The sequence below is a fragment of the Piliocolobus tephrosceles genome, chromosome 1 (assembly GCF_002776525.5).
Source record: "Piliocolobus tephrosceles isolate RC106 chromosome 1, ASM277652v3, whole genome shotgun sequence".
In the NCBI taxonomy this organism is placed as follows: domain Eukaryota; kingdom Metazoa; phylum Chordata; class Mammalia; order Primates; family Cercopithecidae; genus Piliocolobus; species Piliocolobus tephrosceles.
The window spans coordinates 58,970,652-58,993,658 of NC_045434.1; the positions used below are offsets into that span (position 1 = coordinate 58,970,652).

The 23,007-nt window shown below is 50.3% G+C and overlaps 1 protein-coding gene and 1 non-coding gene across 3 annotated transcripts in view; both read left to right on the forward strand.

Annotated features, from left to right (window-relative positions):
• The window catches only part of LGR6 (leucine rich repeat containing G protein-coupled receptor 6), a 122,494-nt gene that overhangs the window by 29,202 nt on the left and 70,285 nt on the right, over positions 1 to 23,007 (forward strand). For both annotated transcript variants that reach the window (XM_023186849.2, XM_023186850.2), the window contains 3 exons: positions 1,563 to 1,634; positions 4,036 to 4,107; positions 11,805 to 11,876. In XM_023186849.2, coding sequence (XP_023042617.1) covers positions 1,563 to 1,634; positions 4,036 to 4,107; positions 11,805 to 11,876 — 216 coding nt within the window. The remainder of the gene's footprint in view (positions 1 to 1,562; positions 1,635 to 4,035; positions 4,108 to 11,804; positions 11,877 to 23,007) is intronic.
• On the forward strand, positions 7,786 to 7,891 carry LOC111522846. The gene has a single exon (XR_002725356.1). It is a non-coding gene; the product is annotated as a small nucleolar RNA U13 (small nucleolar RNA).

The window sequence follows — 23,007 nt, forward strand, 5'->3', positions numbered from 1 at the left end:
GCTGGGACACTTGCCCACAGGACACTGAGGGAAAGGTAGGAGGGGAAAAGCAAATATGTACCGTGTCCGTACTACTTATTAGGCAGTCTGTAAACATTAGCTCACTTAATCTTTACAAGCACCCTACCAGCTTGGTGCTGTCCTATTTTTATAGATGAGGTCAACTAGGGGCCCAGCGGTCAAGGGCCTAAGGTCTGACAGATAACTGCAGAGGAGAGATGTGACCTCAGGGCCTTTTGACTTCAAAGCTCAGTGCTCCTTTCTCTTTGTTTTCTTGAGTGTAAAATGGAGATAATGATGGAAGCTAATTTGGGGTTATTATGAGAATGGAGGGAGGTTGTTTGGATAAAGGTTAGCTGGTGTCTGACACAGAGTAGGCCCCTAGTAAATGCCAAGGTAATTATTGTGATTATTTTGTGTTCAGGGCCTCTAAGAGGACAGTGACACTGAAACCCCCCACAGGGTCTGTCAGATAATATGGGCTTAAGATGATCGAGGCTATGGATCCGCAGAGGGACTGGGATGCTTACACCCCTTGGGAATCTAGTGGTGTGCCAATTCTGTGATGTGTCAAGGGTCAAGTCTTCCAGGTGGACTAAGGCAGTGGTCCCTAACCTATTTGGCACCAGGGACCAGTTTCATGGAAGACAATTTTTCCACAGATGGGGGTGGAGTGTGGGGGATGGTTTTGGGGTGAAACTGTTCCACCTCAGATCATCAGGCATTAGTTAGAGTCTCATAAGGAGCGTACAACTTAGACCCCTCGCATGCGCAGTTCACAGTAGGGTTTGCGCTCCTATGGGAATCTTATGCTGCCTTGGCTGATCTGACAGGAGGCGGAGCTCAGGTGGGAATGCTCCCCGCCCGCTCAGCTCACCTCCCTCTCTATGTTCCACCTGGTTCCTAACAGACCAAAGCCTGGTTCCGGTCAACTGCCCCGGAGTTGGGGACCCCTGGACTAAGGGAAGCAAACAGGTAGAGCCTGGTAGGCACCTCAAAGGGCAGTGAAATGCCACTAGCTCTGGGACTGAGTCAGAGGATGGTCCCCCATGGGGAGCCCAGGGACCATCTTACCAGTTCATGAATACTGAATGAGCCTGCTCCATAGATTGGAATGGCAGTGATCTCTGGGCCTCAGTTTCCCCACTGGTAAAAATAGTGGATGAGATATTATTTGTATTTGGCGATCCCTCCCTTCCTGCTCTGAAATTCTATGAATTTTACTCTGGTTCCTCCCTTTGTAGGGAGGCCAGTTTCCTGCATAATCCCAATCACAGCCAGTCCCAGGGGAGTCTCACAAAGGAACGGTGAAAGGCAGAGGGGAAAGTGGGAGACCATATAGAGAGAATCCTCAAATGGCTCAGGAGGCCTGACTCCCAGCTTAGTTCTTGCTCTTAGAGAGAATGCAGCTGCTGTTGCCAGACTGGCTTTGGAGTTAGAATGGCCTGGTGGGGGGTAGTGTGGGAATCTCAGAGGTCCTTCAAGGGGGTTTGGCACCTGGACAGTGCCAGATGGCCCAAGTGGGGAGTTCACAGCTCCTTTTCCCATTTTCTCTCCACCAGGGACCTCAGTATGAATAACCTCACAGAGCTTCAGCCTGGCCTCTTCCACCACCTGCGCTTCTTGGAGGAGCTGTGAGTAGACGCTTTGCAGGGTGGGAGGCAAGCGTGGGCTGTGTCTAACATCTCTGGAACCAGGGCTCCCCAGGAGGTGGGGTGGCGAGAAGAGAAAGGGGCTTGGGAAGCTAAGACTGTTCTTGACAGCAGGCTGTTCTTTAGCTGACACCTGCCCCAGGTGTGAATTGACATGCTGGGCCACATGGCATGGGAAGTCTAGGATCTAGCTTTCATTCCTCTTTGAAACCAGTTCCTCTTTGCAGCATTCCCTCCTAATGTGAATAGTCACACTTCTCCCTGGGAGTCATCTTTGACCTGCTGTCATCCCCTGTGTCCAGCCACCATCCCCTCCCCAAGGCCTGGTGGTTCTTCTCTGGGATGTCTCTCACCTCCACCCCGTTTCTCTGGTCCCACTGCTACTACCCCAGATGTCCCCTCACATCTCAGGGTTGAACCAGCCTCCAAACAGACAGATGCCCTCGTTCCATTCTAAATTACTCTGCACACCTTCAGGATACATCTCACCAGCTCAAAAGCCTTCTGTAGTTCCCCATGGCCTAAAGGATCCACTTCTTAGACCCTCCCTTACAGTAAAGGTCCATTTCCTCAACAAAGTCCTCCCTGGTGAATCCTTGCCCACAGTGGTCACTCTCAGGTTGAGATTCTTAAATCTGGCCTTATATGTGAGGGGGGCTCATAAGTAAACCTCCTGGGTTAGAGTGACTGACTGCCTGCTCTGGGAAGCCCGGTCATTCTGTCCCAATCCTTCCTTTCATCCTAGCTCTATATTTCCAACGCCTCCCAGCCCTGTTTATTCTTATTTTCACACCACATAGATCCCTGGGGCTCTAGAAATTTTGCTTAAACTTCTCAAACTGAGTATTACAGCCCTTTCAGAATTTGTCTAACTCTTTTAGAATTTAAACAAAAATAAATAAATAAATAAAGAAACTTCACAAATTGTGAGTTCCTGGCCCTGAAAGCATTCACAATTTCACCTCTACCCTGGCCCCACTACTCTCCTAACAGACCTCCCCACCTTGACCCTACACAGTGCTCCCCAAGGATGCAACCAACCTGCCCCTGTTGGAGTTTTGATCCCTAGGGCCATGGCTTGGTCTCCAGACCAAGTACCTGTTGAACCCCCTCTGGTAGACAGGCAAGCTCAAGGTGCTCTGGGAGAAAACAAGATAGAAGCCTTCCTGCCACCCCCAGGTCCAGGTGAGGCTGAAGAGTGGTGTGGCCAGCAAGTTAGCAGGGGAATGTGGCAGCTGTTGGCTCAGGCATCCAGGGCATTCTGTGTAAGGAAGTGGTCAGGGTCGGCCTGGCCAGTGGGCAGGAAAGCCTTCCTGGAGGAGGAAGATTAAACCAGTTTTCGAAGGACATGGACAGGGTAAGAGGCAGTGGAGGGGCCTTTTGAGGGGGAGATGACCTAGCTTAGGTAGGAATGCAAAGCAAGAGCAAAGGCCAAGGAGTTCAGGCAGACCTCTCAGGTCATGGGAGGTCAGGACCCATTTTAGAGGCTCCACCTAAACGACCTTTCCACGGTAAATACCCACCTACAGAACCCAAGCTAGGAGACCTCAGATGTCACGATGCCTTTCCACACAGTTTTTTTTTTTTAAACAATAAATGTCAAATAAAGAGACTTTTATTATTATGTTTTAAAAATAGCTTCTGAGGTATGCCAGCATAGTCTCCACATCTACAAGCCTCTTGGTAGCAACTGATGCACATAATAACATCCCTGGGGACTTTGGAGATCAGGCAGTGCCTTCATCCACAATTAAACTCTGCTCAGTCAGGTTTCAGCATTGAGTGTATTTCATTGCATTTGCTCCTTTTAGAACTGGTGATTGCCCCTGACAAACGTGGAAATGCTTAATTAGACCAGAATCTTAGATGAATTACAACACCCCGTTTCCTAACCCTCCTGGATTAGCGAGGGTTAGCTGTGTAGTTTAGGGCCTGGAGAGACACAGACACACCCCCTGGTACTCATCCCTCCACTGATGACACCGTATGATGCAGTCCAACAGTTGAGAGCAGGTGGTGGGTAATCCAGGTTAGTACAGAACAGGATGAGGGGAAACTGTGGCCGTGAGCCTTGAAGTTAGTGAGGTGTGGGTGAGAACACCAGGCTCTGCCATGGACTGGTTCTGTGACCCCTAGGGGATGTGGTTGACTTCTCCTAGCCTCAGTTTGCTCATCTGAAATTTGGGGAAAATAATAGGCACTTTACAGGATTATTGTGAGAACTGAGGCAATGCATGTGAAGTATTAAACACATTGTAGATCTCAATAAATGGTAGTTCTTACCACCGCCCTCCCTTCCCCTATCCCAAGACACTGACTTATGGATGTCACCATCTCCTTGGGTTACCTGCCAACATCGTTGACCATTGTCTCTGATTTCCAGGCGTCTCTCTGGGAACCATCTCTCACACATCCCAGGACAAGCATTCTCTGGTCTCTACAGCCTGAAAATCCTGTAAGTATAGGTACACCTAATTTTACATAAAGCTGCAGCACTGAGAATTGTGAGCAAATCAAAGTTTCAGAACCCAGGTCTTGATTTAACACTGCCTTGCTTATTATTTCCTTATCTTCACTTTCAGTTTCAATTGTTATTTCCATTTCTTTGCTTCACCTTGTCTGTAACAAACTTTATGATTTGTCAACAAACATTTAACTGTACCTGCTACATTCAGCCACACTAAAAGGAAGTGAAACATTAAAAAAAAACAAAATGTATAATGACCATCGACATAGGTCTTTGTGGGGGCTGAGTTCAGTTACAGACCCACAGGTCTCTCCCCATGACCTCTAGCCCAAGAAAGGGATAAGACTGTTTCTGGAGAGGGGAAATTCAGGTGGCTTTTCTTTGGCTCTTCTTCTCCTTGCAACCCAACCTTAGTCTCTGTGGCTGTAGCACTGAGTTTCCATTCTGGCTGTAAACATATTCCCTCCTCCAGTCTTCAGGTTGCTCCCTCCCTGCTCCTCCTTTGCCTATTCCCTTTGAAGCAAAAGGTAAGTGAGAGTTGGAGAGGACCTTTTGTTATTTCACCTGGCTTCCACTTGCCATCAAACTGATTGCCCATTTCAGGGAAAGGAAGGCTGAGACATAATCTCCTCCCATCCCAACTCATGACTCTCTTTGTTCCAACTAAGACTGTCCTCCCCAAGCCTCCTCATATTCTTATGATGAGTGAGGATAAGAGGAATTGGGAGGAAGCAGATACATAGGGACTGAAGGTAGACAGGAGAGGTTCCCAGGGAGGGCGCGTTGCCACAGGGTCTGGTTTGGGAAGAAAAGGAGGATATTGGGAATGATATTGGAGCAATAGAATGAGCATTTGGGGCTTCTCTAAAGTGGTGAGTCATTCCCAACTCTGCTACTCCCTTACCCCTGACTTGACTTGCAGATCTCCTTTGTACAGTTGAGCAGGTTGTTCATTGCACCAGACCATCCGGTTAAGGAAGTGAGAAGGGGCTGAATCCCAGTCCTTGCCCTGGCTTGGGGCTGTATTCACCCCGAAAGGGATATCTTTTAAAAATGCACTCAGAGATGCTGATGGGTTAGTGCTGGTCCTACCCCGCCTGGCCCATGAGCTCCAGGCTTCTAGCTGGTCAAGGTCAACACTCCACATCTAAGCACTTTCTCCTTTCCTGTGTTGTTGGTCTCTGGCCCCTCTGTCTGTGAATCTCTGACTCCCAAGGCTCTCTGGTCTCTATCCTTCCCTTAATCTCTGCTCTGTCCTTGGGTCTCTCCTGTTGTCACCAGCCTCAGTCTCCTTGTCTCCCCCTTCTCCTTCTCTGTCTCAGGCCTTGCTGTCCCTCTCCCTGCCCCACTATTCCCTGCCTCTCAGTTCTGCTTCTTCCTGTCTCCTCTCTGTGTCTCTCTCCCCATAAACATCTCTGCCCTGGGGAGCAGGGGAGGCGTTCTGAAACAGACACACAGTGCAGGCGGCCTACTTGGTGGTGTGTCTGTGCCCAGTGACAGGCTCAGACCTGCAGTCTGGATTAGAGAGCAGGGCTCTGTTTACTGGGCCTTCAGAAGATGTGAGACTCATGTCCCATTCTTAAGACTCCGGCTTAGAGATGAGCCTCCTCTTTCTTCTTTGCCTGCATTAGGCAATAAATCAAAGCTTCAGAGAAACCACAGGCCTCCCGCCCCCCTTTCTGCAAATGGCACCCTTGGCTCAGTGAGTAGGGCAGCAGGGGGAGGTTGTAGGCAGGAATTGAGTGGGAGCTGAGGACAGCCAGGCTGTCCACTCCCCACTTTGCCATTGAGCCTCATTTTGCCCCATCCTCAAAGATCACCTGGTCCCCCAAAGCCTTTGTGTCAGTCCTTGGCCTACAGAACCTCTCTACCTTAGGGATGGGTTGGGTGGTCTTGGGGAATTATCCTCTTACATGCTTCAAAGCAGAAGATTCCACCTGCATCCTAGGCATGAATTACTCTCTGATGTCTGATGTCAATTTCCCTTGTAGTTCCTTCCACTGTTTTCTTTTCAGAGCTGCAAGAAAAATAGAGCAGTGGCACCGTGATAATGATAACCTACTTTTTGTACCAGGAGACGGTCACCTTAACTGCTCCCCAGTCTTCTCTGGGCCTGGGACCCTTATCTGAGTGGCCTCTTCTTATTTCAGAGGCTGGGCTCTCCCTGTGGGACACTTTGCCTTGGTCCTTCTCTCCCGAGGCAAAGGATTAAATAAAGAAGATTCCCTCTCTGATCCTTTCTTAAATGACTGTGACAGAAGCCCTCTCTCATGTCTTTCCCACAGCCCCCCCACCCCCACCCATCCCTGCCTGACCTGGAAATATTACTCTTAAGATCTTCTTCTTCCTCTGCGAGCTCTCTAAGTCTTCAGCCCATAGGCTCTGGCCAGGCTCAGATCAAGAGAGTCAGCCCCTGCAGGGAATTTTCAGTCTCACACTGCTCTCTCTGTCCTGTAGAGCTGGCAAGATCCAGACGCTAGTCTTAACCATTACTAGTCTCACCATCCTGGCTCAGCACTGGAGCTGTGCTAAGGGAAGCCACAGTTCCCTCTGCCCTAGGCATGTGGGAAAATGCCTGAGCCTCTGGGGGCTCCTGTCCTACCTGTTTTTACATAGGGGCAGCTTTGGCCAGAGCTCCTGCATCTTGACCTGCGGCCTAAGGGTGTGGGGATGTGTGTGTGCATGTGTGTGTCAGACTTCTCCAGTCTTTATCTCAAAGGTTTCCTGTCTTGTCTCCATCACAGGTTTCTTTCCCCAGAGCTGCCCTCCCAGGGAGCTGGGTGAGGCCTGAGGCTTGGTCATCTTCCCACCTTTGAAGACAAGCTCCTCCCTCCTTATGCCAGATTGGCCTGACATAAGATGGTCTGGCACCTAGAAAGATTCCTGCTGGGCCTCAGTTGCTTCTCACCAGGCCCAGATCTGGGAAACTGGGGTAACAGTCTGAGGACCTGCCTCCCGTCCTGCCCTCAAGAGACTGGGCAGGAGATTTTCCCAGGTGCCTTGCTCCTGGATTGAGCCCCAAATCCCTCTAAGTCTGTGACTGTGGATTTTTAGCCCATGCCATCTTGATAAAGATGAAGGCTCTTAGAAGGCAGCTCCTGCTTCCTGAGCTGGGGTTCATCCCACATGAAACCCTGGCTCCAGGCCATAGAGGAGTGGTTGGGAGTTAGCATCTCTGGGACCCATCCTGGAGGAAATCTCCCTGAACTGACCTCTAGTGTAGCCCTTTTCACCCTGTATGGAGCCGTCTTCAGTTGACAATAACTGTGTTTACTCTCCGCCTGGCTAGGCGGTGACCATGCCTGGCTGAGTCTGGGCTCCATTAGTGTTGATGAACTGAATTGAGCTGACCCATGAAGGGACATGCTGGTCATTTGGGAGTGCTGGGCTCTGTCTGAGCCTCACCAACCTGGCTTGGGGGAGAAGGCTGCCCCCTCTGAGTCACCCCTGTACATGAGGCAGTCTTTCAAGGGACTGGAGGACAGGAAGTGGATCTCATGTGCAGTCACAAGCCTTGAGGTCAGACTCAGAGCCTCATCAGACCCCAGAACAGGTGTTAAGGAGGATTTCAGATTTCCTCTCTCTGAGCCTCCGTTTCCTCACCTTTTAAAGTGGAGGAGTCAGAATAAAATTTCCAACATTTTTAGCTGTGGAAACTTAAAACAGATTCTTTGTATTTCATACACGTGATGATCAGTGTTCACCCTCACGAGTGAGATGTGCCTCCCTTGGACCTTGTTACAACATCAACACGTTACCCCTTTACATGATACATTTTTTTTTTTTAAAGGAAACTTAAAATCAAAAGCATTTTGTGGGCTGGGCGCAGTGGCTCATGCTTGTAATCCCAGCACTTTGGGAGGTCAAGGCAGGTGGATAACCTGGGGTCAGAAGTTCAAGACCAGTCTGACCAACATGGTGAAACTGCATCTCTACTAGAAATACAAAATTAGCAGGGCGTGGTGGCACATGCCTGTAATTCCAGCTACTTAGGAGGCTGAGGCAGGAGAATCACTTGAGCCCGGGAGGTGGAGGTTACAGTGAGCAACCTTCCTGAGAGTTGCGCCATTGCACTCCAGCCTGGGCAACAAGAGCAAAACTCCGTCTCCAAAAAAAAAAAAAAAAGCGTTTTGTGTCGAAGTCTCAATACATAAAACAGATGAAGGAGGTCTCTGGTTAAAGTGAGTGAAGAGGGTGGTACACTCCAGGCTGTATCTTACCTACCCGTCCTATAACCCCCAAGCACTTCTACAGAACTCAAGAAGCCTTTGGAAACCACTGGTGGATCACCTCTTTTACACCTTTTGGACATGACACTCATGGTTCCTGCCCCCAAATGCCTCTCTGGCCAGAGAGATGCTTCACATATGTGAGGAGGGGAGGAGTGCTGAGGACTAGACTTCTACTGGCTGCATGTTAGAGTCAGCTGGGAGCTTGCAAAACTAGTGATGCCTCATATTCCTTCCCCAGAGACTTTGCCCCAGAGATTTAACTGGGCTTCAGTGTGACCTGGGCATTGGGATTTTAAAAATCATCCCAGAGGTCAGGTGCAGTGGCTCACGCCTGTAATCCCAGTGCTTTGGAGGGCTGAGGCAGGAGGATCGCTTGAACCCAGGAGTTTGAGACTAGCCTGAGCAACAAATCAAGAACTCATCTCTACAAAAAAAAAAATGTTAAAACCTTGTCTGTTGATTCTGATGTACAACCAGGGCTAAGAATCACTGGATTAGATAGACTGCCTCTCCATATAGAACCAGGGCTAGAAAGAGAAGTAGGAAAATGTCGTCATACAAGCATTGGCCTGAGAGACAGGACTTGAATCCTAGTCCTGATTCTGCCATTAATTTGCTTTGTAACTTAGGGCAAGTTACTTTCCCTCTCTGAGCCTTCACCTCCTCATCTTGGAAAACAAAGGGCTGTTTCCTTCCAAGCTTTATAACCCAGCTGTAGTTCAATAAAAGAATGATGGCTGGCAAGTGAGACCAGGAACATCAAGGGAAATGGGTCAGGGCCAAAGCCGACTGCCATGCTGACCTCCAGCTTGATGGGTGTTGATTCCATGAATAAAAGGACTTTCTGATGATCAGACTGTCTGGCATGGGATGAGTTGTCTGGGGGAGACAATGAGTTCCCTGGCACTAGAAGGAAAATTAAGTGCCCTGAGAAGATGTTGCGGTGTCTGCATTGGTAGGAGGTACAATTCAGAAACCTTAAAGCTCTTTCTAGATCTCTCTCTGGGATTTGACAAAGGAAAGGATGGAGGAATCTTAGGAGGTGATGTAGGTAGAGATGCATTGAGGGGCCTCTTGGAGCTCAGGCTCACCTGTGCAGTGACCAGATGTAGCCTCCTGGGCCCCTGGAGGGGTGGGGCCTGTGAAGAGGCATGAGCAGCCTGTGACCCCCTGCTTTCTCAGCCATCATTTCTCTTGTATTCTTGCTCCAAGCACCCTCAGGCTTCTGCATGAGAATCAAGGTAGGCCCCTGAGATGGGAAGTGAAGGCCCATCCTTTAGATGAAAGAAGTCAGGATGGCTGGGAGGGTAGAAACGCTAAGCAGGGCAGAGGGCAGGAAATGTCCTGGATGGAATGTCACCATCCATAAAGTGAGGCTTTATGCACCTTCTGGCAGCCTATTCCTTTGAAAGATGAAGGAATCAAGGTCCAGAGAGTAGAGAGGAAGTGACTTACTCAAGTCATGCAGTAAGTGGTAACACTGAGACCAGATACTAATCATGATAATTGATAGTATCAGTGAATGTGCTATTGAACTTGTCCTCTGTGTGAGACACTGCCATTGAGTGCTTTACAGGGGTGATTTTATTTGATCTACACAATCAGTGCATGAGGTCAGTATCATCCCCAACTTATAGATGAGAAAACTAAGGCCCATGATGCTTAAGTAGCTTGCACACTATCACACAGCTGGAAGCAACAGAATTAGGATGTGGATCAGGGCTGTCTGACTTCAGAGTCTGCACCTGTGACAACAACACTTTAAGGAAGCCCAAGAGACACAGGTTTGAATTCCAACCCTGAAGCAAAACTCTGTAACTGGAAAGGCCCCTCTGGCACTTGGTGGAGCCTGGATTGAAGGGGCCACTGGAGGCCAGCAGACCTTCAGGAACACAGAGTTTGCATGGAAAGGGGCTGAGCCCTCCAGCTGCTCACAGCCCTGGGCTCTGCCCCTTCCTGCAGCCAGACCCTTCCCCTGTGTGGCCCTTGCCCCTTCCCCACCCTTTGGGGTGGCAAGGAGGAACCCAATCTCAGGGGTCCGCAAGGTCTGTCTTTGTTCTTTGTTGTCCCTTCTGTAGCCTTGCCTTTGTGAAGGGCTCCTCCTATCCCCACCCATTCCCACAGTGAGCTCAGCATTCTTTTGTTCTTGTGATGCTGAGACTGGGTTCATATTTGAGATTTTCACATACCCATAAGAGGAGTTTAAGAGAGATGACATGTGACTCTGACCAGGACATCGCATAGGAGGCATGGATAATGACTTAGGCTCATCATCTTACTGTTCAGCATTTTCTAGCTGTTGCTGTATCCCACTACTATGATAGATGCTGTGGTGTAATGGTTAAGTGTCTAGACTCTGGACCCAAACCCTCTGGGTTCAAAGCCCAGCTCTGTCACTTATCAGTTATATGCACCCTCAGCATGAGGATGATAATAATTCCTATCTGTTGGAGTTGTAACAAGGGTAAGTATTGAATTAATACAAGTTCTAAGAGCAGGACTTGGCACATTAGCCATTGCTATTATTAAACTGAAGGACCAGAAAATGGGCTACTCTTTCAGAAGCATGGAATTACCTGAATGTGAAGCCTGGAATTACCTGAATGATTGTGGACCAAGGCTTCCCCCTCTGAAAGATGGGTGGATACACCATAAAGGGGTGGTTGAGTCTCCTAGGGTAGGGCTTACTCACTGTGCCCAGGGCAGTCAGCAACTTTCTCCTTTCCTGCTTCCCCAGCTCTTCCATGAACTCGCTGTGTGCTCTCCCCATTTCTGGATATAAAGACCTGGAGGGTCATTGTGGGGTTTTGGGGCTTGGGTCCTGGTTCCCACAGGGCAGCTAGTGAGGAGATCATTTTCACTGGCTGGCATAGCACTTCTTTGGGGGATTAGGTGAGACTGGGCCATGAGAATAGTGCAGATACACTCATCTGGGGTACTTTGAATTGTTCCTATAGACAAAGGCTCAAAAAACTATATTTGCATGGGGCCCTGACACCCTAAGGGCAGCCTTACCCTCATCCACATCCTCCTCTTCCACAAAGAAACCTTTAGCCTTTCAGATGAATAGACAGGGAAACTGACAACCTACATTTTCCCACATCCTTACTGACCAAACTTTAACAGAATCCCAAGTACTCTGACTTCAGAATGCCTTCTCTCCTTCCTCTCCATGGTCTTCTTCACCCCTGCCTCATCCTAGGGTCCCTTCTGAGATGTTCTCCCTGGACACCGGGCCTCTCTGCCCCATGTACAACCCCCCAGGGACCTCAGCAGCCTCTGAATCTGCACTAACAAGGCAGGGGAGCTGGAGCAGACTCTCTCTGGTGCTCTGAGGCTGGGGTGAGAAGGAGAGGTCTGGCTTGGGGCTGGGGGTTCAAGGGAGGAGTCAGCACCCCGAAGCCAGTTCTGCATGCCATGTGGGTCCTTAAAGCCCTTTCTCTTTCCCCGTAGGATGCTGCAGAACAACCAGCTGGGAGGAATCCCCGCAGAGGCACTGTGGGAGCTGCCGAGCCTGCAGTCGCTGTGAGTCATTAGAGGGCCGGTCTGGGAGTCACCAGCTTCCTGGGGCCTGAGTCACAGCCCAGGGCCCCCTGCCTCAGCTTTCCCTTTCCTCTGCAGGCCCCCCTCTCCCAGACCACGTTCCAGACAGCATGCCACTCCTGGCTTTGGTTTCTCCGGGGTTTTCTGTTGTCATCAGTGTGTGGATGTGTACACTCCTATGCATATTTCAGGAAAGGAGGGCTCCCAGGCCCCACTGGGGGACTGTGGGAATGGGACCTCCCTAGGTGAGGCCACCAGGGCAGCGGTCCTGGGGCGACTGGCGTTCTGCCATTGGAGCCTGGGGTTAGGGGTGGAGACTGATGCCCAAAATAAGCATCAGGAAAGGGCTGTCTCCTCTACCTAGCCTGCTCTTGCCCTGGGCTCTGTTGTGGGTGGGAAGGAAGCTAGGCTCAGATACTCATTTTGTCTACTTGGGGGTGGGACTGCCCTCAGGGACTCACAGGCCACCCATAATAGATCCCTCTCTCCAAGGAGCCCTGTAGTTCCCTTCTTGTCCAGCAGGGGCATCGTGGAAGCCAGACCCAGCCTGAGGGTGGAAGCCAGACCCAGCCTGAGGGTGGAAGCGGGAGCAGGTGCTCCAGGGTGATGTAACCCAGCCCAGCGGGAGCCGCTGGGCTTCATCCACATAGTGCACAGCCCGAGGCCTGGAACACAGTAGGTGCCTCATACATGCTTGATGAACCTAACTTAATTATCAGGTACAACTTCATCCGATGGGAAAGTGAACAGATATTTTGGGAGAAGTCAAAGTTGGGGGGCAGGATTGGGGCACAGCAGTTAGCTAGTGGGGGAAACTGAGTTATAGTGGGCATGCAGTGTGTCCGGACTAAGGCCTCTCATATTCTCAGCCTTTGACACTGTTCAGTCTGTGGATGTGGAAGTCAGACAACTTCTGACTTCTCCTTGGGTGGAAGGATAAATGAGGTGGGAAAAGGTGACTTTCCTTCCCGTGTCTGATATTTAGGCCCCATTCCACCTTACGCAGAGGGCCAGCTGTGGGAGTCCTGGCTGGCAGCTGTGCCACACCCACCTGTGGTGAGGGCTTTCCTCTCCTACTCCTTTCCTGGGTGCCCTCTACCCTTCTGCCTCTGTGTCTGGTCTCTGGCAATCCTCAGCTGCTCAATCGGCCCCAGTGGCAGAACCTGCCTCCCTGCACTCTCTCAGCTTCCACCCCCACTTCCCAATGAGTGCTGGGCGTCTGGCCCCAGCCCTCTCCTCTCCCATCCAGCCTCACCCCTGGACAGGGCCAGGCAACCCAGTGTGCCCCTAGAAGCCAATGTGGGAAGACCAGAGGCCAGGCAAGCCTGTGCTCGCTCCGCACCCGCAGGGCAGACTAAACATTTGCCTAGGGCACCAGCGCAGCAGGGACATCCAAAATTAAGGGAGGAGGAGTGAGAAGAATTTGACATTTCGTCCACAGTCTCAAGAGGACTACATAGGGAAAAAAATTAGCCTTTCACTGGACTTCTTCACACTTTTAAGGTTGTTAATTAAGTTTACTTTTTTTTTTTTTTTTAAATCGTGAATCACATATTCTGAGTTCTTGGGGCTTCTAAAGGTCTTGCTTTCAGACTAGACATAGAGCTTTTGGGCAATGCAGGCAATTTTCCCTACACTCTCTGAGAAGTGGGCAGCCCTTGTGGCTGGGAGAACCAGACCATTAGCTTCCACTTTCAGCTCCATTATTCTCCTTTGCCTGGGCATAACAGGGCAGGGGACAGAGGTCAAGTCCCCCACTCTCCCAGTTATAAGGCAGATGAGTAGATTTTGCTTTTTGCAATCCTGCAAGAAGAGCACTGGCCTGTGTGACAAAAAATGTGGCTTCAAGTCCTGGCTCTGATCTTGACTACTGTATCATTTGCCTCTCTGCACCTCAGTTTCTCCATCTTCAAGGGGGGGATAATTATCTTCCCTGCCTCATAAGGTGTTGGGAAGATCAAATATATAGTCAATGTGAGGGGGATTTAAAAAAAAAAAAAAAAAAAAAAAGACTTCACACATATATAACGTATGATGATGTTATTGTGAGATTATTCACCTAACCAGTCATTGATCCTCCGGTTTTTTTTGTTTTTTGTTTTTTTTTTTTTTTTTTTTTTTTTTGTTGTTGTTGTTTTTTTGTTTTTGAGAAAGGGTCTGGCTCTGTCACCCAGGATGGAGTGCAGTGGCCTGATCTCAACTCACTGCAACCTCCACCTCCTAGGCTCAAGCCACCCTCCCACCTTAGCCTCCTGAGTAGCTGGGACTACAGGCGTGCACTACTACGCCCAGCTAATTTTTGTATTTTTTTGTAGGGACAGGGTTTTGGTTTTGCCATGTTGTCCAGGATGGTCTCAAATTCCTGAGCCCAAGCAATCCACCTATCTTGGTCTCCCCTCCCACAGTTCTGGGATTACAGGAGTAAGCCACTGTGCCCACCCTGATCCTTTCTTTTTTTTTTCTTCTTCAAGACAGAGTCTTGCTCTGTCGCCCAGACTGGAGTGCAGTGGTGCAATCTCAGCTCACTGCAACCTCCACCTCCTGGGTTCAAGCGATTCTTCTGCCTCAGCCTCCCAAGTAGCTGGGACTACAGGCACGCACCACCACGCCTGGCTAATTTTTGTATTTTTAGTAGAGACAGGGTTTCACCATATTGGCCAGGCTGGTCTCAAACTCCTGACCTCGTGATTCGCCTGCCTCGGCCTCCCAAAGTGCTGCGATTACGGACGTGAGCCACGGCGCCCAGCTCCATTTTTTTTTAACAAAATTTTTTGAGGTGGCAGAACCAGAGTTGAGCCTTGAAAGATTAGTGTGAATCAGGTGAAGAGGCGGGGAATGCCGTTTCAGACAGAGGGAACAGCACACGCTGCAAAGGCACAAAGTTAAGAAAGAACCTGAAAGGTTCTTGTATCGGTTGGAATCCCGAGAGCTTGCCAACAGATAACACGAGGTGGTGTGGAGCAACATGCTGTTTTAACGAGGCCTGGGGGAAGATGGGCTGAGGCCTAAAATGGCGTCAGCCTCAAGTGAGGACGGGGCAGGGATTTTATAGTCTCCTGTAAACAGGCGGTGTTTCAGTCTGACGTAACTGCTACATAGTACCCGGATGGCCTCTTTCTCGATCTTCGGGGTAGGTGTCTTCCGGCCGCCTCTTTTCCTGCTTCTGCTATATTGCGGGTGCACGCTGCTGTTGCAAGTAGCCGTGTGCCTTGCGACTGGGCCTGAGAAGGGAGGAGTTATTCATCCCTTCAAGCTTTCAGGCCCCGGGGAGAATCTTTCAGAAACAAGTAAATTCTAGAGAATTTGAATGGAAGTGAGTCTGGCTGGCTGAACTGTGTGTGTGTGTGTGTGTGTGTGTGTGTGTGTTGGGGGACTGGTTGGGGGACTGGTGGGAAGGGCAGTAGTGGGGAAAGATCTGGAGTCAGAAGTGGTCTTACCTGAAAAGTAGGCAGGACCTTGCTAAGGATTTGGACTCCTATTCTATTCTATTCTATTCTATTCTATTCTATTCTATTCTATTCTATTTATGTAGAGACGGAGGCTCGCTGTGTTGCCCAGGCTGGAGTGCAGTGGCGCTATCTCGGCTCACTGCAAGCTCCGCCTCCCGGGTTCACGCCATTCCCCTGCCTCAGCCTCCCTAGTAGCTGGGACTACAGGCGCCCGCCACCACGCCCGGATAATTTGATTGTATTTTTAGTAGAGACAGGGTTTCACCATGTTAGCCTGGATGGTCTCGATCTCCTGACCTCGTGATCCACCTGCCTCAGCTTCCCAAATTGCTGGGATTACAGGCATGAGCCACCGCGCCGGGCCTGGACTTTATTCTTAAGACAGCGGGGAGCCATGGGAGGGCTTTTAGCAGGAAAGCAAGGTGGTGATAGGGTTTGTGTCTTTGAAAAGTTACCTTGGCAGCAGTTATAGGGGGCAGTCTGAAGGTGGGGAAGTCAGTGAAGAGGCTCCTAAACCAAGGCAGCATGGTAGTGACCAAGGGAAAGACAGACAGGGGCAGTGGTGAAAGGACAAGTGGACAAACTAGAAATATCTAGAAGTCATTCCGGTGAGACTCTGGAGTCAAGATTGTTTGGGTTCACCTCTCAGCTCCTTCACTTACTCCCTTACTGCCTATAAGACCCTGGGCAGACTGCTTACTCTCTACGTTTCCATTTCTTCATTGGTAAAATGGAAGTGATAATAGTCTTCTACAATGATCATGAGTAGTAGTAATGCTGACTGCATGTGGGCGCTGAGGGAGAGAAGTTCAACTGACACCCAGTTCTTGGGCTTTGACATCAGGGTATACCATCAGCAAGAGTCTGGCACGTGGTAAGAGCTTATTAAGAACATGTAGGCTGGGCACAGTGGCTCACGCCTGTGAGAGGCGTGCCCTTTGAGAGACTGAGGCAGGTGGATCACCTGAGCTCAGGAGTTCAAGACCAGCCTGGCAAACATGGCAAAACCCCATCTCTACTAAAAATACAAAACATTAGCTGGGCTTGGTGGCAGGTGCCTGTTATCCCAGCTACTTGGGAGGCTGAGGCATGAAAATCACTTGAACCTGGGAGGCAGAGGTTGCAGTGAGCCGAGATTGTGCCACTGTATTCCAGCCTGGGTGACAGAGCAAGACTCTTGTCTCAGAAAAAAAAAAAAAAGATATGAAAGAATGAATGAACCGCAGAAGGTGAGTGCTCTGGGGAGGATGCAGGGAAAGGGGATGTGCTGAGGCCCCTCTGGGATATGTTGAGTTTGTGGTGCCTGCAGGCAGGATGACCAAGTCTCCTAGAGAACCTGGAAAGTTGGTCAGTTGACCTGCAGGACATCATTGTGTGTGTTGGTGGGAAGAGGGGAGGTCCATAATCTAGCTCAAAGATTCTTTATGTAGGTGTTATGTTCTAAGTGTTTGGAAATTGGGAGATTCAGGGAGAGATCGCCTCAGGCCCCACAGTAAGGTGCTGCTCTACCTTATTCAGGTCCTTCCGTCTTAGCGACAGTAAAAGCAGGCCCAGGTGGCTAGGCTGAAAGGAGACAGTGGAAAAAAATGACAGTTTTTTGGACTCCCCTGGGTGCCAGCAGGGATCCATCATTCCATACCTCTGACCTTCCTCCAAGGGACTGTTGTGCCCCCAGACTAATGTCCAAGGCCGGGCTAAAGCTCCCGTAAAACTACATGAGAAGTTCTACATATATTATCTGATTTATTCCTCACAGAAACCCCTCTCTAATAATTGTCATCTCTGTTATCAGATGAAGAAATGGAGGCAGACAGGTTCAGGGCCTCTTCCAAAGTCAGAGCTTGTGAGTGGGCATGGCAGGCCTATACCCAGTTGTTGAACTCCAAAGGCTGCAAGAGAGGCTGCCTTTTGATGGCTCTCATTAGGTGAACCTCCCTGCTTCCCAAGGAGTACCAGCAAATGGAAATGTCTTTCCTGTTGGAAATCAATGGATCAGGGGCACCCCCTGACCGTGCCCCTTCTAGGATAATGTGTTCCCAGATCAGACCAAGCCCACTTAGGGACCTAAGCAAATTCTTTTGGACATTCCTGGAGCCTCAGGGAAGGTTCAGTCCTGTGGTCCCCTTTCTACCAGCTAGAACCAGATGGGGGCACAGTAAGAGGTGGATCTGTGTGAGTGAGGAATGGGGCTAGGGCTAGGGTATGGGGACCAGTCAGGCATTCTAGGCCCAGGGACCCAGCTGTATGTGGTGCACAAACTGTTTGGCTTGGCACCTGAGCAGGCAGCACCCAGCTCCACAACACCCTCCTCCTTGGATACACTTGCTTCCTCCGTGACCAGTGTGGGAGAGGGGAGAATGGCCATGCCAGACATGTCATGCCAGGCTTGAGCCAAGGCCAAGAGAAACCACGGGAAGCCAGCAGAGCCTGGGGGAAAATAGAAACTGGGTGGGGGTGAGACAGGGCAAGGGGGAGACAACATGGCAAAGCAGAAGAAGTGGGGGCTGTGCTGGTCTGGGTCCTGGGGAACTCCAGCGGGCTGGTCCCAGGAGAAGAGTTGGAAAAGCACAGTGGCAAGAACAAATGGGAGAAAACAGCCAAACAGCCCAAGCCTGGATACCCTAGGGGGGAAATGCATAATTGCGAAGGACAGCCACATGAAACTAGCAAACATTGTCTAGAGCCAGGGAAATGCATCAAGAGCAGTATCAGACTCCAGACTGAAACCCAAGGCAGAACTATCCCAACCCTCTCAGCCCAGGCCAGCCAATCCAAAACAAATTGGTTGCCTGCTGACAGGAAAAAGGTGGAGAAGCCAGGGTGGATAAATGATGTGCTGGTGTGCTTGTGGGCCGAGGAAGGCAGCTGGGCTCAGGTGACATGGGAAGGAGGAGTGGCTCCCTCTTCGCACATTTCAATATGCTAAGCACATTCATATATCTCATTGAATCCCCAAAGCCCTGTAAATAGTGTCTGTTATTCCCATTTTATAGATGAGGCAACTAAAACCCAGAGGAGTTAAGCAACGTGCCTGAGGTCACACAGCTAGGATGTAACAGAGCTGGGACTTAGTTTAGCTCCACCTCCAAAGTACCAGGTTCTTAACCCCTATCCTTTAATGCATCTCCTAAGCTATAATCTTTAGGATCCAGAGACTTGGGTTCAAGTCCTAGCTCTATCACTAACTAGCTACGAGGCCATGGCAAGTCCCTTCCTCTCTCTGAGCCCAAGGTTCTCTATCTCTAAAATGAGAGGGTCCAGTGGGATAATTGGCAGACAGGTGTCCCAAGTGAATGTCATGCATAGAGGCACAGGAACTTCCTAATGGGTTTACTGGCTCTGCTCTTGAATTGTTTATGCTTACTGGGTGCTTGCTTTCTCTGGGTCTCAATTTCCCTTACTGTGCAATGGAAAGTATCTTTTTTGAACCCTTCCAGTCTCCTGGGAATGCTGTGAGTTGAGATGAGGAGGAAAGACCTGAGCTGCTCCAGGAGAAAATGGCTGAACCATTTTGTCTAGTGCTGGAGGTCTTAGGAGGGATTGGCAGTGTTCCCAGGGAGAACCAAAAGCAAGGGACCTCTGAGCAGGCCTCCCTCATCTCTTGCCTCTGATCGCCCTCCAAAGGGCTATGGTACCCCCAGACTAATGCCCAAGGGCAGGCGAACAACAATCACCAACACTTAGATGGCACTTTCCCTGTGCAAGCCATTGCATTTATTTTCTCACTTAATCCTCACAGTACTTCTCTGGGATGGCTACTGCTGGATATCTTATCATCCCCATTTTATAGAGGAGTAAACTGAGGCACAGAGTCATAAAGTGACTTATAGCAGAGCCAGGGTCAAAAGTCAGGCAACCTGGCCCAGAGTCCATGCATTTGACCGTGGTGCTGGGCTGCCTCTTAAGCGATTCTGAGGGGGACTGAATGAGATGACAAGCCTTGGGAAGCTGCCCATCAGTGGGGCTCGGGAACCATGGTATTTCCAGGGCATCTGCTCTCAGAGCTGACCTTGGGTTGTGAGCTCTGCTGGGGCGTGCCTGGGGCTCCTGGATTGCCCTATTTCTATCATTACCCTAGGTATTCTAGAGTTAACGGGAGCCTGGGTTGAGGGGATGGTTCTGGCTGCCTGGGGAGGTAGGGGATGTGAACACTGTGGTATCAGCATTGAGCCCTGAGACCCTTGGCCTTGATCAGCACCCCCAAAGAGTCCACAAGAGAGCACCTGAGGCTGGTCATGCCTAATAACCATCTTCTTATGAAGAGCATTAAGACATTTCTAGGAGCTTTCACCAGAAATGGCTCTTCTATCTTCCCTTGTGAGGAGTAGCAATGCAGTTATAGCCCCATTTTACAGACAGACCTGCAGGGGAGGTGTAGAGCAGGAGGTGACTTTCCTGAGATTCCCCAGTGGGTTAGAGATAAAGCCGGGATGGAGCTAAGGAGGTTCTTGTGGTGAGAAGAGCCCAACCATGACTGACCTTACCACTCATGGCCTCCTGGAAGCAAATCTCCAAGAGGGCCCAAGTGGGAGGCCTGGGTGATTCCAAGAGAAGGAGCCTGTTGTGCATGAAATTGGGGATTTTTCTCAAGGAGTCATTTTTTTGGATCTCTTGAGCACCAAGGAAAGGAGGAAGACATCATGGGGTTCGTGGTGGGGGTGGGCAGTGACAAGGAAATTGTCCTTGGGTGAAGGACTAACGATGAGAATAAAAAACAAAGTCTTTTCTTTTTTTGAGACAGACTCTTGCTTTGTCGCCCAGGCTGGCGTGCAGTGGTACGATCTCGGCTCACTGCAACCTCCACCTGCCGGGTTCAAGCAATTGTCCTGCCTCAGCCTCCCAAGTAGCTGGGACTACAGGCGCGTGCCACCATGCCCAGCTAATTTTTTTGTATTTTTAGTAGAGATGGGGTTTCACCATGCTGGCCAGGATGGTCTCGAACTCCTGACCTCGTGATCTGCCTGCCTTGGCCTCCCAAAGTGCTGGGATTACAGGCTTGAACCACTATGCCTGGCCTAGCCACCTGTGTCTTAACAAGCTCTCCAGGTGATTCTGACACACACTGAAAACTAAGGACCATTGTTATAGAAGAAAAGGATGTGGTATTGGTATGCCAGGGCTGCCTTAACAAAACATCAAAAACTGGGTGGCTTAAAACAATTGAAATGCATTCATTCATTGTTCTGAGGCCAGAAGTTCTAAATCAAGGTGTCAGCAAGGCTGCGGTACCTCCGAGGGCACTAGGGGTGCGTCCTTTTTTGCCTTTTCCAGCTTCTGGCAGCTGCTGGCGTTCCTTGTGGCTGCATCGCTCCAGTCTCTGCCTTCTGCCTTCACGTGGCCTTCTCCTCTTTCTCTTTGTGTCTCTCTGTCGTCTCTGATAAGGATACTTATCATTGGATTTAGGGTCCACCTGGATCATCCTGACCATCTCACCCCAAGATCCTTAAGACATTTGCAAGGGCCCGTTTTCTAAATAAGGTTCCATTTACAGGTTCTGGGAGTTGTATATCTTCTGGGTCCTCCATTTCACCCACTACAAGGGGAGGAGGGAAAGTGGGCCTGGACCCTGTGAGAGAGCACTTGGGGGTGAGAAGCTGAGGCTAGCGTCAGGAAAAAGAAAACAGGAGGGTTAGAGTGGGCAGTAGCCCTGAGCCGGCTGTGCCTACCATGGGGGCATCTGGCCAAGTGAGGCCCAGAGCTGGTTGGAGAAGGGAGCAACAAGGGCAACAAGGCCAAGGTCTGGGGTGCTCTGATCTAAGGCCTTGTCCTAAAGATGCCCAGTCTGCTGTGGAAAAGCCGCCTCCAAAGTCTGCCTGCAAGCTGTGCAGGTGATCTTGTGAACCCTGTTGGCACCACCCATCCTGCCTGCGAGCCAGAGGGCCCTAAGGCCCAGCTGTGCTGTAGGGCCCAGCCGAGGGGTCCCCAGGGATGCACGAGGTGGCAGATGGCCTCCCTGGCATGGCTATTTTGGGCTCCGTGATTATATGCTACTGTATTTGGATCTTGCCAAGGTTCCGGGAGTTGATTACCACATGCGTTTGGGGCAGAGGCTGCTCTGAGGTGGGTGGGTGGGCGGGCGGGCAGCCCCCTGCAGCCCACAAGGGTCTGAACATGGGTAATTTGGCTCCTGAGAGATGCTAGGAGAGTGTTCGTGGTGGGCTGGGCCAGGGGATCAGGGGTAATTCTTTCAGCCGTAAATGCTGGTCTGGGACAGAGTTGGCCCAAGTTGGGCCACCCAGGAGCAGTGCGGGGCCTCGGCCCCACGGGAGACACCTCAGCTCAGACTTTTAGGGCTCCTCAGCCTTCCTACTGGCCCTCTCTGGCTATGGTGCTGGGGCCTTCTTGGGCCAGAATGTTCTCCTCTGACTGGACTGCTGCTGCCCTCTGCGCCCCACAGAGCTCAAGCAGGCCAAGGCCTGAAAGACCTGAGGCAAGAGCACCCCGGGTGTTGCGAACTGAAAGCTCAGATTTGGTGTAGGTGCAATTAAGCCCCCAGGCGGGGCCAGGAGGTGGGTGATCCCTCCCCCATGGGGAGAGGACAGAGGCATGGTTTCTCCTCACCTCTCCTTCCTCTTGTATTATTGCCCCTTCCTGAGCAGCTGATGCCAGTGCAGAGCCCTGGCCTGAGTTCTGGGTCTGTCAGGAGGGAAGAGGAGACCAAACTATTGGTGTGTCTCTGTCCATCCATCCATTCATCCATTCATCTATGCATCCATCCATCCATCCATCCATCCATCCATCCATCCATCCATCCCTCCCTTCATCTATCCATTAATCCACCCCCATCCCTCCCTGCCTCTATCCCTCCCTCCCTCCCTTCATCTATCCATTCATCCATCCCCCATCCCTCCATCCCTCCCTCCATCCATCCATCCCCCATTCCTCCATCCCTATCCCTCCCTCCCTCCCTCCATTCCTCTCTCCCTTCATCTATCCATCATCCATTCCCCATCCCTCCATCCATCCATCTATCCATCCCCCATCCCTCTGTCCATCTGTTTGTTTTTGTAAACTTCGACAAGCGCTTGAAATGCCTAACACAAGAGATACTCAGATAAATAATAAAACAAGGGCCCTGCCTTTTCAGCAGCTCTTGGTCTGATGTAGGAATATTAGATACACCAAGACCCCATCTTCATCCCTCCCTTCCCATACATTCTCCCATTCTGTGCACTTAAATTTCTGTGACAGAAAAGTCAGTGCAAGCGAACATGATGTAAAATGTGTATATAAAAGCTAAAAGAGACTTGACTAAAATGGTGAAAACCAGGCGAAGCCCAGTGTGTGTAATAAAAATCATATTGGTAGTTAATATTTGGTGAGTGCTCACAATGTTACCAGGCTGTAGGCTAATCCTTGGCAGACTACCTCGTTCCTTGCAACAAACCTCTAAAGGAGGTCCTGTGATCCCTTTTTATAGATGGGGAAGTGAAGATATAGGGAATTGATCACTTGGTAAAATGGTTCATCTGAGTACCAAGCTCATGCATGCTCTTAGCCATGACTTTATGCAGAAGGGCAGCTGTGAGGGACCCTTGAGGTCTAGTTCCCAAAGCTGTCTACCTCACAGCACTAGGGAAGCTATAAAGTGTAGATCCCCAGGCCCCTTCTCAGACTTCCTGAACTGGAATCTTTAGGGCTGGGGCCCAAGAATCTGGATTAAA